Source organism: Myxocyprinus asiaticus, chromosome 11 (assembly GCF_019703515.2).
Source record: "Myxocyprinus asiaticus isolate MX2 ecotype Aquarium Trade chromosome 11, UBuf_Myxa_2, whole genome shotgun sequence".
Lineage (NCBI taxonomy): Eukaryota > Metazoa > Chordata > Actinopteri > Cypriniformes > Catostomidae > Myxocyprinus > Myxocyprinus asiaticus.
This window is the reverse complement of record NC_059354.1, coordinates 32,989,342-33,004,949: the sequence shown is the minus strand read 5'-3', so window position 1 is coordinate 33,004,949 and position 15,608 is coordinate 32,989,342. Positions and strand designations below refer to the sequence as shown.

At 42.7% G+C, this 15,608-nt stretch overlaps 1 protein-coding gene across 6 annotated transcripts in view; it reads left to right on the top strand.

The window, feature by feature from the left end:
- The window catches only part of nalcn (sodium leak channel, non-selective), a 213,835-nt gene that overhangs the window by 59,556 nt on the left and 138,671 nt on the right, over positions 1–15,608 (top strand). For all 6 annotated transcript variants that reach the window (XM_051709746.1, XM_051709745.1, XM_051709743.1 and 3 more), the window contains 2 exons: positions 1,232–1,363; positions 4,604–4,771. In XM_051709746.1, coding sequence (XP_051565706.1) covers positions 1,232–1,363; positions 4,604–4,771 — 300 coding nt within the window. The remainder of the gene's footprint in view (positions 1–1,231; positions 1,364–4,603; positions 4,772–15,608) is intronic.

The following is a 15,608-nucleotide window of genomic DNA, read 5'->3' as shown; positions in this document are numbered from 1 at the left end:
CATAAAAAGTGCAATCTTAACTATACTAGAATTTCCCTTCAAAAATCAAAATCAAAGAGTTTTGTGGCTTTAGTCCATGTTAAATTTCTATGGAGCCATCGATATTCTAATATACTCCTAAAAGTAAAAAAATAATTAATTAATTAATAAGGCTGTTAATTGATTAAAAATGTTAATCGAATGAATTACATGATATGCTGATTAATTAGTTGAAATATTTGCTGATAAAGGGCCTCAAATAACAATAAATCAATATATAATGATTAAATAATTATGAAATTATATTCAAATCATTATAATTATGTGTATTATAAATTTAATAATTCAGATAATTAAAATGTATTACATTATTGTGGCAGATAAAAGTAAAGCATTTATAAGAGAATACAAAAAGTGGCTTTAAAAAGCAATACATTGTTTATTTCCATATTATTGAATAAGCCTATCACTGGCCTTCAGTCCACAGCAATACATTTTACAATTAAATTTGTCATCTGTCCGAGAAAGATTCATTATAATGGATTTTCTAAGGACATGTGTATCTGACATGTACACATGTCAGATACACACTTTTGGACCGTGGACCTCACTTTGGTTGTCGCATCATAAACACAGCGTTTTTAGGTTGCTGTGTCAAGTTAAACGTTGTTTGAAACTTAGAAAAATCTCTGCATTCAGAGTTGCGCTTCGTCCAGCTCTGATTGATCGCAAAAACTCGTCCAGAGACATGATTAATTGCGTGCATTTTTCTAATGTGTTATTTTTTTGTATAATGAATCACACTGAATTATCTCAGTAAACCGTCAACCCTAGTTTAAAATTTACAGTATTTCTTGTCTGGCAAATCTACTAAAAATATGGATGACTTTTGCACTACAAATTTTTGTCCAACAAAATGCTCTCTAAAAATGAGAATGGCCTCCCTCTTATACCACCTGTAACCAGCTAGCAAGTTGCAAATCATGGTTCAGGGGTGTTATGTACTGTAACTACAGCCTATTGGCCATTTCTAAAAAAGGGACTAGCCCAATATACCACCTAAACTTCCGGTTTCAATAGGAAATACGTCAACACAGAAAATAAAATTATGTTCATCAAGTGATTTCAGGATGTCTTTAATTAAGTGAGGATTCTAATATCACAGATATGTAGCTTGGATCTTTTGACAACATCAAATTTGCTCTGTTCATCTCACTAAATAGATTTCTGATATTTTCCCTTGTCTCCACAGCAATTGATGCGTTCTTCAGTTTTCCACATGTTCATCCTCAGTATGGTGGCCGTTGACGTGATTGTAGCTGCCAGCAACTACCACAAAGGCAAGAACCATAAACTCACCAATGATGAGTTCTACATGGCTGAGGTAAGACCAGTTAAAATCAATTAATAAAAACTTGCTGACTCAAGAGAAGAATACCTTAGATACGAATAGCTCTTTCTTTTATGTTTTCACTGTAGCAGTATTACTTCTAGTGCTTCATAATTTGATGATATCCCACAGTGAAGATCAGGATGTCATTTACAGATATTCATTGTAGGGTCAATTTGCTACAATTCAGAATCCATTTTTTTTTTTTTATAGATTTATTTTAACTTAATTTATCCAGGCATGACACTTAAAGGGATAGTTCACCCAAAAATGAAAATTCTCTCATTATTTACTCACCCTCATGATATCTCAGGTGTACATGACTTTTTCTTCACCAGAACACATTTGAAGAAAAATAGAAAAATATCTTAGCTCAGTAGGTCCTTAAAATGCTAGTGGATGGTGATCCGATTTTTGAAGCTCCAAAAATCACAGACAGTCAGTATAAACATCATCGATACAACTCCAGTGGTTAAATTAATGTCTTCTAAAGTGATATGATTGCTTTTGGTGTGAAAATATCAATATTTAAGTACTTTTTAACTCTAAATCATTGCTTCCAGTAAGCTTCACGAGAGGGTGGAGTTCAAGCGGTCTCTCGTGTGACGTTTTCACGTTGCCATGATTCAGACATAATCTCACGTTCTCCATTCGGTTGAGACATCCTGGATAAGCACACAAACGCATTGTGAGTAAAGAAACAGATAATTACAGCTCTAAACCAATACCAACCAAGCTACTGTACAGCGTTCCTCCTACTCAGTTGTAAACAGCGCTGTTCTTCCGGCTGTGATGCACGTGCATCAGTTCGCGCGTTTCAAATGCCAATGCAATTACGCCACATGTGCTTACCGCTGCAGAATGGAAACATGATTTTGAGTTAAAAAAATAACTTAAATATTTATCTTTTTCGCACCAAAAGTGATTGTGTCGCTTTAGAAGACATACATTTAACAGCTGAAGTTGTATCGATGACGTTTGTGCTGACTGTCTGTGATATTTTTTGAGCTTCAAAAATCGGATCACCATCCACTTGCTTTTTAAGGACCTACTGAGCTAAGATATTTTTCAAATTTTCTTCAAATGTGTTCTGGTGAAGAAAGAAATTCATACACACCTGGGATATCATGAGGGTGAGTAATTAATGAGAAAATTAAAATTTTGGGGTGAACTATCCCTTTAAGAACAAGATTCTTATTTACAATGATTGCCTACTTTGACAATAATAAATGTCATATTCATGTCAATGATATGTCTTGTCATATTCTTAATGCTCCTTGCTTAGCATAATGGGATGGGCTTTCTGCACTTTCTCTTGGCAATGTTTAAAGACAACATTTTTCATGATTATCTTGCAAGATGTGCAGAAGAATCCTTATACTGTGATTGCACTCAAATGCATCAGCAGATCAGATTTGGTCTGAAATCTCATATATACATAGCCCCATCACTTTCCATTGCCTTAAAACCCTGAGATTAAATCAACTGCGTGACAATGTGGGCGAAAACAGCTTGTGGGCAACACTCCATTTTAGCGAGCACCGGGTGGGATTGTGTGTGTGTCCTGTCTGCCACGCACTGCTTCTGCAATCAGTATGCAGGTGGCACTGTGGGAACAAAGACAGATAGAGGAGTGTGGCCACCCGCCCACTCCAACCTGAAAGACAGAGATAAGGAAGAAGAGGCACCCGACATATTCACAAGCTGATCCATCTCATCATTAATCCATGTTGCTTTTTATTTGGAACAGATCAAATGCAACTGGGGAAAAATTAGTTTTGTTTTCCATCTTCGTTTAACAGTCCCATACCTTTATGCATCTCACTATGAAAACGTCAGTTTTTTCATTTGTTTTTGTTATAGGGGATACTGGGATTTTTCTTAATTGGAATCACAGAAATAGCCAAACCTGTTGAATAGAAGAGGGTGTCCACATATTTTTAGCAATTTACCATAGTATGTGTCCTCCAGTGTAAATTACTGATATCACCACATTGTTGCTATAGCTAATGGGTAACCAAATAGTAAATTAAACCCACAGTAGCATACTGAACATTCAGGCAGGGGTCAACTATATAATTAAGATAGATTTTAATTGAAAAGGTTGAACAGTGTTCTTTGCACAAGACAATTTTTTTTTAAATAAATGTCAGGGCAAGTTTTCTCATTTCTAATTTGCTTAAATTTGCAACTGTATACAATTTAATATGGATAATATTTGTTTGCCAAAACACTGGTCTGTTTAGTTAGTTTTTTTTTTTTTTTTCTTTTTTTCCCCCATAATTGTTTTACTGTTTAAATTTTGCTAAAAAAAATAATTAAAGGTGCACTCAGTCACTTTTTGCTCGTGTCATCTTGGACTTACTGTGACACCTATTGGTGTGGATGCAGCATAATTTAAAATCAATAGTTTTCAGTTACAGATGCCATTGTAGAATTTCACTATTCACAATCAGCCATGATTAATTTAATCCAAGAGTGAAAGTGTCCAGTGACAATATGGTTACTGAGATTAAGCAAGTAGTATTCAGCTGGTCATGTAATTCTAAAATGGCAGCCCCCATGAGGGTGCCCCTGCAGCTTTTATAAGTTTACTTATGACTGAAGTCCTCATCACATGTGAGTGGTCATGATTTTATACATATTTTTACAAATTACAATTCATTTCTTTAGGAGTAAATATTTTTTTAATGGGGAAAAATTACTGTGTGCACCTTTAAATAATGATAGGTTCCATTGTTACAATTTACCAAATATAGTGTGACAGCGTGTCCCGCTGTTGGGGCATGTTGTCACAAAAGGTCAACATGTGTTCAAGGAGCATCATTTTCCTGGGCAATAAACGTAGAAAAGGTCAAAAGCTTTTTCTGTACCAAAGTCAGCCTTGTAGCATATATATGTGCCATAAAGAAATTGACCTTAAATTAACCTACCCTGAAAAATAATAATTGGAGTAAAAATGTTAACTAATCCTTGTTTCCCCCGATGTCTTTTAAATGAAGAGTAATGTTACTGTGAGGGGAAATGGTTTAGCAGCCCTCTTTGTATGAGAGTTTTTATTTTTAAAAGTATTTACATGTTTTCCCTTTGCTCTTGAGAAACCAAGGGCTCTTGGGACAAACAAACACACACACACACACACACACACACACACAATTATGAAATGGGCACACAAGGAACAGCTCTTTCTTATCATGCCGACTTCCTGCCTCTGTCTCTCTCCTTTGTTCTCAGGTTGCATTCACTGTGCTGTTTGATCTAGAGGCTCTGCTGAAGATCTGGTGTTTGGGCTTCGCTGGTTATGTCAGTTCCTCTCTACACAAGTTTGAGTCACTGCTGGTAGTGGGAACCACCCTGCACATCTACCCTGATCTCTACCACTCCCAATTCACCTATTTCCAGGTAGGGACAGATAGTGATCTTCTGGAGTTAGTGTTACCATTTGCATTTGTTACCAGTGTTCCAGAAGCTGTGCTGAAACTTACAAAGCTACAAGCTCATAGTTTAAAGTAGTTAAGTAGTTACAGTCAAAGTCTACATTAGAAACGTCCTGGTTACTTCCGTAACCTCCGTTCCCTGATGGAGGGAACGAGACATTGTGTCGATGTAGTGACACTAGGGGTCACTCTTCGGAGCCCCAAACACCTCTGCTTTTTTTTAAAAAGGCCAATGAGAATTGGCGAGTGGAATTTGCATGCCACTCCCCCGGACATACGGGTATAAAAGGAGCTGGTATGCAACCACTCATTCAGGTTTTGTGCTGAGGAGCCGAGACGAGGTCCCGGCCATTTCAGTGGGTAGTTCAGCATTGTGGCAAGAGGGACACAACGTCTCGTTCCCTCCATCAGGGAACGGAGGTTACGAAAGTAACCAGGATCTGTCACTCACTCAACGTTGTGTCGGTATAGTGACACTAGGGGTCCCTGTACAAAACGCCACAACTAGCTGAACTGTGTTGCGTGAACTGGTGGTGTGTGACGGGCAGACTGCTGTGTGCCTCATAGCCAGCACACCAGGCCGTCACGTAACCTCCCCCAACGCTCTTATAAGCGTCAAATGGTCCATCAGGAACAAGTCGACTGCCCAACTATAGGGACAGGCTAGCCTAGCCGAGGCCTCTTTTCCCTCTCTTTTCTCCCCAAAAAGAGTGGAATTTGTTAACTGACTGGGAGCCATAAGTGTCTGTGTCGGGGGGTGTCCCTCCCAAGGGGAAGACACCGCGGAGACCACACCCCGCCCAAAAAAGAGGGTCGTACCGAGTCTGGTCGTAAGTATGTCATGTGGAGAGGTCCCATGGTAGGTCCTACCCGAAGGGGAAGGAGTTTCTACAGAGCATGGCGACCGGGGGCAGAGGGGCTTCTGCCCAAGGAAGACACAGTTTGCCATCAGGGAAACAATTTTGCGGAAGATATCACATGGGGTCGCCTTTGGGGAACCAGCACATGTGGAGCACCTATCTCAGTACAGGGGCTCATTAGCACATGTAATGGGCCGGTCAGCGAGTTTCTCCACAAACTCAGCTGCCAGAGGGCTAAGGAGGAAAGTCATCCAGGGATCACAGTCTGTGAACATGACTGGGAGTCAAGAGCGCACATCTTCACCTCAAGGGATGGGAAATGCGCTATGCGCAAGCAGTACACCTGGCCAGTTGTCCCAGAAATTACCTGCTCGTGCCTGCCAGTGGGAGATCCTCTGTTTGGAGACAGTGCTTCCTTTCCTCTGTCCACCAAAGCAAACAAAAAGCTGCTCAGAGCTTCTAAGGCTCTGCGTACAATCCAAATAGATGCGTAAAGCTCGCACCGGACACAGCAATGCCAAGGCTGGGTCTGCCTCCTCCTGGGGCAGCACTTGCAGGTTCACCACCTGATCCCTAAAAGGAGTCGTGGGAACCTTGGGCACATAGCCCGGTTGGGGTCTCAGGATCACGTGAGAGTAACCCGGACCAAACTCCAGGCACGATTCGCTGACAGAGAACACCTGCAAGTCCCCTACCCTTTTGATGGAAGTGAGCGCAGTCAGCAGGGCAGTCTTCAAAGAGAGTGCCTTAAGCTCAGCTGACTCCAAGGGCTCAAAGGGAGCTCCCTGTAGACCCCGAAGGACTACGGAGAGGTTCGATGAGGGGACGAGGCACGGTCTGGAGGGATTCAACCTCCTGGTGCCTCTCAGGAACCTGATGATCAAGTTGTGCTTCCCCAAATACTTACCATCTACTGCATCGTGATGCGCCGAAATAGCGGCTACATACACCTTCAGGGTGGAAGGGGACAGCCGCCCCTCCAGCCTCTCCTGCAGGAAGGAAAGCACTGATCCGACTGTGCATCTCTGGGGGTCTTTGCATCGGGAAAAACACCACTTAGCGAACAGACGCCACTTCAAGGCATAAAGGTGCTTTGTAGAGGGAGCCCTAGCCTGAGTGATCGTGTCTACCACCGCGGGTGGTAGGCCACTAAGGTCTTCCACGTCCCGTCCAGGGGCCAGATGTGGAGATTCCAGAGGTCTGGTCATGGGTGCCAGATGGTGCCCCGTCCCTGAGAAAGAAGGTCCTTCCTCAGGGGAATTCGCCAAGGGGGGCTGTCATGAGGAGTGTGAGATCCGAGAACCACGTCTGGGTGGGCCAGGAGGGTGCTACTAGGATGATCTGCTCCTCGTCCTCCCTGACCTTGCACAGGGTCTGTGCAAGTAGGTTCAATGGGGGAAACACATATTTACGTAGTCCAGGGGGCCAGCTGTGTGCCAGCGCATCTATACCGAGGGGTGCCTCGGTCAGGGCATAATAAAGCAGGCAGTGGAAGGATTCCTGGGAAGCAAACAGGTCTACCTGTGCTCAACCGAATCAACTCCAAATCAGCTGGACCACCTGAGGGTGGAGTCTCCACTCTCCCCTGTGGGTAACCTGATGTGACAGCGCGTCCGCTGCGGTGTTGAGGTTGCCCGGGATGTAAGTGGCTCGTAGCGACTTGAGGTGCTGCTGACTCCAGAGGAGGAGACGGTGGGCGAGTTGTGACATGCAGTGGGAGTGTAGACCGCCTTGGCGGTTGATGTACGCTATCGATGCTGTGTTGTCCGTCCGGTCCAACACGTGCTTGCCCTGGATCAACGGCCAAAACCTCCACAGGCCGAGCAGTACTGCCAACAACTCTAGGCAGTTGATGTGCCAACGCAGCCATGGGCCAGTCCAGGAGCCGGCAGCTGTGTGCCCATTGCATACGGCACCCCAGCCCATCTTGGAGGCGTCTGTTGTAACTACGACGTGCCTGGAGATCTGCTCTAGAGGAACCCCTGCCCGTAGAAATGCAAGGTCGGTCTAAGGGCTGAAGAGGCGGCGACAGATCGGCATGATGGCCACACGATGTGTCCCGCGGCGCCATGCCCATCTCGGGACTCGAGTCTGAAGCCAGTGCTGAAGCAGTCTCATATGCATCAACCCGAGCGGTGTGGCTGCCGTTGAGGATGCCATATGCCCCAGGAGCCTCTGAAAAAGTTTCAGTGGAACCGCTGTTCTCTGTCTGAACGCCATCAGACAGTTCAGCACCGACTGTGCATGCTCGTTCATGAGGCGCGCTGTCATCAAGACTGAGTCCAACTCCAAACCGAGAAAAGAGATGCTCTGAACTTGGGAGAGCTTGCTCTTTTCCCAGTTGACCCGAAGCCTCAGTCGGCTGAGGTGCCGGAGCACGAGGTCCCTGTGTGCGCACAGCAACTCTCGAGAGTGAGCTAGGATTAGCCAATCGTCGAGATAGTTGAGGATATGGATGGCCACTTCCTATAGCGGGGCAAGGGCAGCCTCTGTGACCTTCGTGAAGACGCGAGGGGACAGGGACAGGCCAAAGGGGAGGACCTTGTAGTGGTACGCGTGGCCTTCGTAGGCAAACCGCAGGAAGGGTCTGTGTCGAGGTAAGACCGAGACGTGAATGTACGCGTCCTTCAGGTCTACCGCCGTGAACCAGTCTTGATACCGAACGCTCACTAGAATGCGTTTTTGCATCAGCATCTTGAATGGGAGTCTGTGCAAAAACTGGTTCAGTACTCGCAGGTCCAGGATTGGTCACAACCCGCTGCCTTTTTTCGGTACGAAGAAGTAAGAGCTGTAGAACCCTTTTTTCATCTCGGCTGGAGGGACAGGCTCTATCGCACCCTTGCGTAGAAGGGTAGCGATCTCCGTACGCACGGTAGCTCCATTCTCGCCCTTCACCAAGGTGAAGCGGATGCTGCTGAACCTGGGCGGGCGCCTGGCGAACTGAATCACGTAGCCGAGTCGGACAGTCCGGGTCAGCCACCGCAACGGGTTGGAAAGCGCGAGCCATGCGTCCAAACTCCGGGCGAGGGGGACCTAGGGATTGATCACGTCGGATGTACCAGCGGGTGGGGCCTCGCGGCGAGGCGGAGCTCGAGGTGCCATGTCGAGGGGATTCGAGCCCTTGGCCGTGCTGAGTCCAGGGACATCCATAAGAAGAGGGGGGAGGAGGTGTCTTGTCCCCATAGTCCACCGGACCCAATCCCGTGTGGGTGTGTTTGTGCCACAGCTGGGCGCACTGGGGCGGGGGGAAAGATCAAAGCAGTATTCAGTGATCTATCTGAGGCCATGCAGGTGTCAGCCATTCAGCATTACTCCAGGGACAAGGAGAGTCCTGTAAATGTCCAGCTGTGCAGAAATGTAAAACTCTCCAACCAGAGGTACAGAGCTCTACATAGAGAAAAAGAACAATAGAACAATCAGCTTTATCGCTCTGCCAAGCCAATAGATGGCAAGAAAAAGGCCACAGCTCAGACATTAAGACAGAAATACCAGAAAAGGCATGTGAAAGCTTAAATGAAGCTTGCAGCAAAGGGTAAAGTTACTTTAAATGTTCCCAATTTAATAAATTATGCACTCTGTTTGTCTGCAATCTATATTAGCCTGGTATATTTTTGGAACCTGTAAAAAGTATAAAGTGTGTGTGTGTGTGTGTGTTGTTTGTGGTGGGATTAGTACTGTGCCGCTGTCTTTGCTCAGTACATTTTCTTGCCTTTTTTATTATCAGATTGTATAATTTATTTTTACAATAAGAACCTTATTTTTGCACAAAACAATGACAGTCTTAAGTTTACAGCATTAGATTAGCAGATAAATGTCCACAAAAAAGCTAGACACCTTATAAACAACTTAATTTATATAACTGGGTCGAAAACATAGTGACAAACAGCAGCATTTCACTTAATATTTCATTACAACAAAGAAGTGTAACGTTGCAAATCTGTTTTGAACCAACTGAAAGTGGATCTGTAAATCTGTTTTGAAGCGGTTAATTTACATAAGTCATCTGAATAAACAGATTCACTAAAATGAATCAGACTTTTTAACGCTATAATATAAAAAGCAACTGAATTACTGTCACATTATTAAAAAAATGTAGTTATTACTTGTGTTACTACTTTCAGTTACTCATCAACACTTAAAGCTTATAACATAAAAAATATATAAACATTCATTTAAGTAACTTTTGATTGGAGAAACCTTAGTTTGGGTGCATTGCAGCACTCACATTTAAAATTAATCCAATCAGTATTTCTCTCAGTCTGGGCAAATTTTTTTATTGTTTATTGTTATTGTCATCTGTCAGCATGTCACCACACTGAATTAAGACAAAACAACCATATTTGTAAATCAATGTTGGGCCTCATGTATTCAGATAGAAGACAAAGGCAGGCCTAACACAGTCGTAAAAACCTAACTCAAGCCCCCACCTTTCAAGTCGTAAATCTTGCTGATAAAAATCGCGCCAAAATCAAACAAAGGGAGTCCAAAACAGACTACAAATCCATGAAGCCTTGCTCACTAAAGGATCGAACTCTCAACTCCTATTGGATGAGGCACACAACAGAACATCACCTCAAACCATGACATCATCAGGAGTTGAAATACCTCTGAAATGCTTTCGTGAGTTGCTTCCAGCGACTTTGTTTGCAGCGTGTGGACGCAGCTCTTCGCTGCTCTCCGGTGCAACCTCGTGGCACAAGGAAGTAACGTCCGACTTGAAACTGTGGCCATACAATCTCCATCTCGCTGGACGAGTTGAGATTACTCTATGTTCAACCGAACACTCTAACGGATCCGAAGGAGACCGCCGAGCAATTCACATCTTCATCCGTTTGCCTACAGAAGTGAAGAGATTAAAGATTTCTCTTCCATCTTCAATCAAGTCAACATTTCTGAGTTCTCCGCCAGCTCACCGAGAATCAACAGCAGTACCGCCCACCAACAGAGCGAGGAAACGGCCTCCTGTCATCACCCGAGCCTCAAGGAACCGGGTCAGAGTTAAAGGATGGAGGAAAACAGATTCTACCTGTGTCCTCATGCGATTCAAGTAAGAGGTTTACGTCTGGGCAGAGATAGAATATTATAGTGCGTTATTCTTGTGTTTCAAGGTTTTGCTTGTACAGTTTACAGACCGCCATGTCCGCTCATTAATAATACTCAGGGTATTAATTATCACAAATTTGTTTTGCTGTATTGTGGTCCAACCAAATTGGATTGTTGTGCAATTTCGCCATCGCGGGTGAGACAGCAACTGAGTTCATCCATTAAAGAGTCAAATAATGTGGGACTTTTACGAGCCGTCCACCGCGTCTCTGAGTGATAAACTGACAGCTGTTTTCTCTCCCACTATCGCGAAATCGGCTTTAGGGCCGTCATCTCTCTCTCTCTCGTACTAACCACACACCCACACCCACACCCACACACACACACACACCTTATGTGTTACAGGATTATTTTATTTCCATATCTAATCATATCACTGTTTAGTTTGTAGTTGTAAGTCGGAAGTTTATTGACTGCATTGTATTAATTATTAATTGATATTTCTGCATAAATAAACTTTGTTTATATTACAAAGAGAAGTGTTTTGGTTTGTTTTGCATACGCCTGTGTCATGCTGACGGGATGTCAGTGCTCGGATTCAAACCTTCATTCATTGTTTTTTCTGGAAAATCGATATTCTTCGGATGTCGATTTTCCTAAGAAAACAATCTAATATTGAGACTGTTTTACTATTTAGTTATTAGTCCCTGATTTCAGGGTGGTGCCCCGTCAATGTTAATCCTTATTAATATTCTATTGATTTTTGATAATTGATAATTATCTTTGATGATTGAATTTGAATGATCAATAAGCTAGTGTTAATTTTAATTAATGTTTCATCGATGTTAACAATTAATGATTATCTTTGATAATTGTTGATTTAAAGGATTTAAAAAAAGCTAACATTGATTCTCATCAATGTTCTATTGATTTTAATAATTAATAATTATCTTTGATAATTATTAATTATTGCTAATAACCAAACTTGCTCCTAAACGTAGCACACTACATTTACTGGAGCCCCATATGAGGTTTAATGAGTTAGATTCAATTGATTAATTCAAATATTAATTAATAACTACAGAAATAATTATTAATTATTTCTGATAGTAACACTGATCTAAACAACCAGTAAAGCCCTACATCAATAAGCCCCCTATCTGCTCTTGTAGATTTAATTTGCTATGAGAGTAGCATTTTGAAATATTATGACATACTTCAAACAAAATAGCACAGAAAACTTGCACTCAGCTGTAAAAAGTTTGTTATGCTTTCAACACCTGCTAGATTCTGAGATGGTAATCATGCATTAATGCAGGGTAATAACATACTGGTGGCCATGACAGAGCTTTTTCATAGATCTCCAGGCAGTTGCAGGGAATGGTAATGGATGAAGCCTGCTTCTGTTGATAAGCCTCATTAAGGACACAACCTGCGCTCTCCTGCCAGTTTTCTCTCTCAATGCTGCAGGAGAGGCGGAGCTCCAACCTTGAATATTCATATTCTCCCCTCATTTGTGGACTCATTAAGCGAATGCCATGAAAACGAAACATGAATCACGATGAGCAGTCACCTTGTAATTTTTTATTTGTAAATAGCTTTCTATATTTTTCTATCATTAGTAATAATCCACATTCTAAAAATTTTAAAACTCAATTATAGGAATATTATTATAACCTTTATTTACTAGGTTATCCCTTGAGATTAAAACTCTCTTTTCCAAGAGAGACCTGGCCAAAATAGCTGCATAAAACAATTCAACAATAAAAGACAACAACATAAAACAAGGGACAACTGATACAGGCACAGATGTGGTAAGCCTAACTATACATTAACACACTGACACTGACCTCAATCCTGGTATAAAAACATCTCAAACATGTCTCCTCAAATCAGTTAAAATCACCAAACAATGCAGTCTCAAAGTTTGCAAGCTGAGGGAACAGCAAAAGCAAAGGCCTTCTTTCAAATCAAATCAAAATCAAATCACTTTATTGTCACACAGCCCTATACACAAGTGCAATGGTGTGTGAAATTCTTGGGTGCAGTTCCAATCAACATAGCAGTCGTTACAGTGATGAGACATACTATACCAATTTACAATAACATCAAATTAACACAGCACAATTTAAACGTCTGATATACACATAATTACACACAACAATATACAAATAATAACATACACTGTACAGTATACAATACGCACTATATAGATACACATTATTCAATAAAAATAAAAAATAAAAATATATAAAAAAGTATATATAGTAGTATATATAGAATGTACAGTATTAATATTACATAGAATATAGAATATAGAATATTACATCCAAAATTGTTATTATAAATAATAAACAGTAGGGTACCCAACACTGAGCCTTGTTGGACCCCTTTACAAACAGCTAAAACATCAGAAAAAAGTCCATTAGATTTAACACACTGTGTACATTCTGCAAGATAATAATAAACCATCCAACTGCTTGATCAGACAATCCAATCTTAGTCAATCTGTGTAGCATTGCATTGTGGTCTACTGTATCAAAAGCTTTAGACAGATCTATAAAAAGAGCAACATAATGCTGCTTTTTATCAAGACATTGAATAACGGGGCCTGGGTAGCTCAGCGAGTAAAGACGCTGACTACCACCCCTGGAGTCATGAGTTTGAATCCAGGGCGTGCTGAGTGACTCCAGCCAGGACTCCTAAACAATCAAATTGGCCCAGTTGCTAGGGTGGGTAGAGTCACGTTGGGTTAACCTCCTCGTGGTCGCTATAATGTGGTTCTCGCTCTCGGTAGGGTGCATGGTGGAGTTGGGCGTGGATACCGCGTAGAATAGCGTGAAGCCTCCACGTGCTATGTCTTGCGGTAATGCACTCAACAAGCCACGTGATAAGATGCGCGGATTGACGATCGAACACTTCCCATCGGATGTCCGCTATTGACACTCCATTGCTGCTCTCACTGCCCAGACCCAGAACTTCTAACCTTCCAGTTTCAGAGTCTCCCAGTGAGCACACAGGTCATCAGACCCAGCACTCTCCAGATCAGTCTCCTAAACATCGATCCAGAAGACTCCTTTCCACTCTCCCTGCAAGAACACCTTAACTTTCCACAGCCTGTCCCCCGATCGCTCTGGCTTCATCTTCATCTTCCTCTCACCTGGCAAGTCCTCCAATTCCAGATATTTCAAAATGGACAGTCAACAATCTCCTCCAAGCCCCCTCAGCGGCAGGGATGGCATTTTCCTGTAGATCAGGCAAAATCCAGCCTTACGACAAGTACCTTCTCAGCCAAAAAAGTTCTTGGGAAGCTCCTCCCAAAACAAATTCCCTGCAAGTTACGCGCTTCTCTTCCCACTCTCAAACTCCTGAAGCACCCCTGCTGCCTTGCATCTCCTCAGCTACTTTTTCTCAAACCTCTGCCTCCCACCCCCCAACCTTTTGCAATTTCTGCTCCTCCTCCACTTCAAAAGCCTGCTGCTTCTGCCTCCCTGGTTACTTTGAATCCTCATTTTTCCCTCTATCTGTCCCATAAACCTCCATCACCCAAACAAACGCCCCTTCTTCGGGTGCAAGATTTCATCCCCAGTCTTCTCTCCTCCATCCTATTTCTATTTCTACCTCAGTTCCTGCCACTTTATCTGCCACCCCCTTTCAGCAACAACCACTTTCTATTTTCTAATCACTTTCTAACCTTTCTATTTATGGAACCAATCAGAGTGTGAGGATGCCTCTGCAAAATGTTCCAGTTTCAAATCTCCCCCTCCCTATGCCCACAGCGCCAGTCAGGCCTTCATCCTTCACACTCGCCTCAGCAATTCCCCTCCCAGCTCCTCTCAACGCTATTGCCATGGACCCATCTCCATTGTTTACAACCCTCTGCTCTCAAATTCTCACAGGTGCAGACATCAATCTAGCATCCCTCATTTCTCCTGTTCCACCAAACGAAACGTTTTGCTCCCTGGACTGCGGACCAATAACCATCAATTTGAAAAATTCAGCAACAAACTCAAACCGTAAGCTGAGCTTAGTTGAGTTCTGTGTTGTCTCAGGAAATTCACAGAAATAATTTGTTCCGCATTTCCCAACAGGCGTAAGGAACTCAATGACTACCTCTCTATCATAGCCAAGCTATCACTCTCCTTTTTTGGAGGTAGTCATTTCTTCATGGATCACAAACTTTTCTCCACCAAATGCGCCACCAGAGTAGCCCAATGGAATCAATGTTCATATTGGAGAGCGCTCAACCTAGAGCTGTAAAACAAAGTGTTCTTGGGCTGCCGTAATCTCTCTTGCACCATTTGCAGGTCTGTCGAGCAACAGACCCCAACATGCCCCCAAATTAATACCAGCACTCCATTGCAGAAAGCCGATCAGTATGCAAACAGGTCTACCCCTCACATTACGCAGTCCAGGAGCGACCCAGTTTCACACAACACCAGACCTGCCCCATACAAGCAGATCTAAATAACTTCAATAACTTTGGCTGTGTAAGACAATGTTGTTGTTTTCTGCATGTGTGTATTTTTTGCAGCGGTGCTAACGCCTGCTCTATCTATCCTGTTCGTCAATCATCTGCAAAAACAAATAAAAATTTAAGAACGTATCTCTGTTCTCTCATCATTGTCTCTAAACTGACGCTGGAACTTGCAAATCATCCAAAGATTTCACCCAGTATTTGTTAACAGGTGTGAAGGAGGGGTTCAACCCAGGCCTCGAAAGCCTTCCAGACACCAGCCTAATATGCATCAATTTGCAATCTGCATTTTCCAATCCTGAAACAGTAGATGCCTTAATAGCTAAGGAAGTGGAATCAGGATTCATGATCGGCCCATTCTACTCACCTGTCTACCATCCAGAATATTTTCTCACAACTAGGCATTCCTCTTTCTCCCAAGA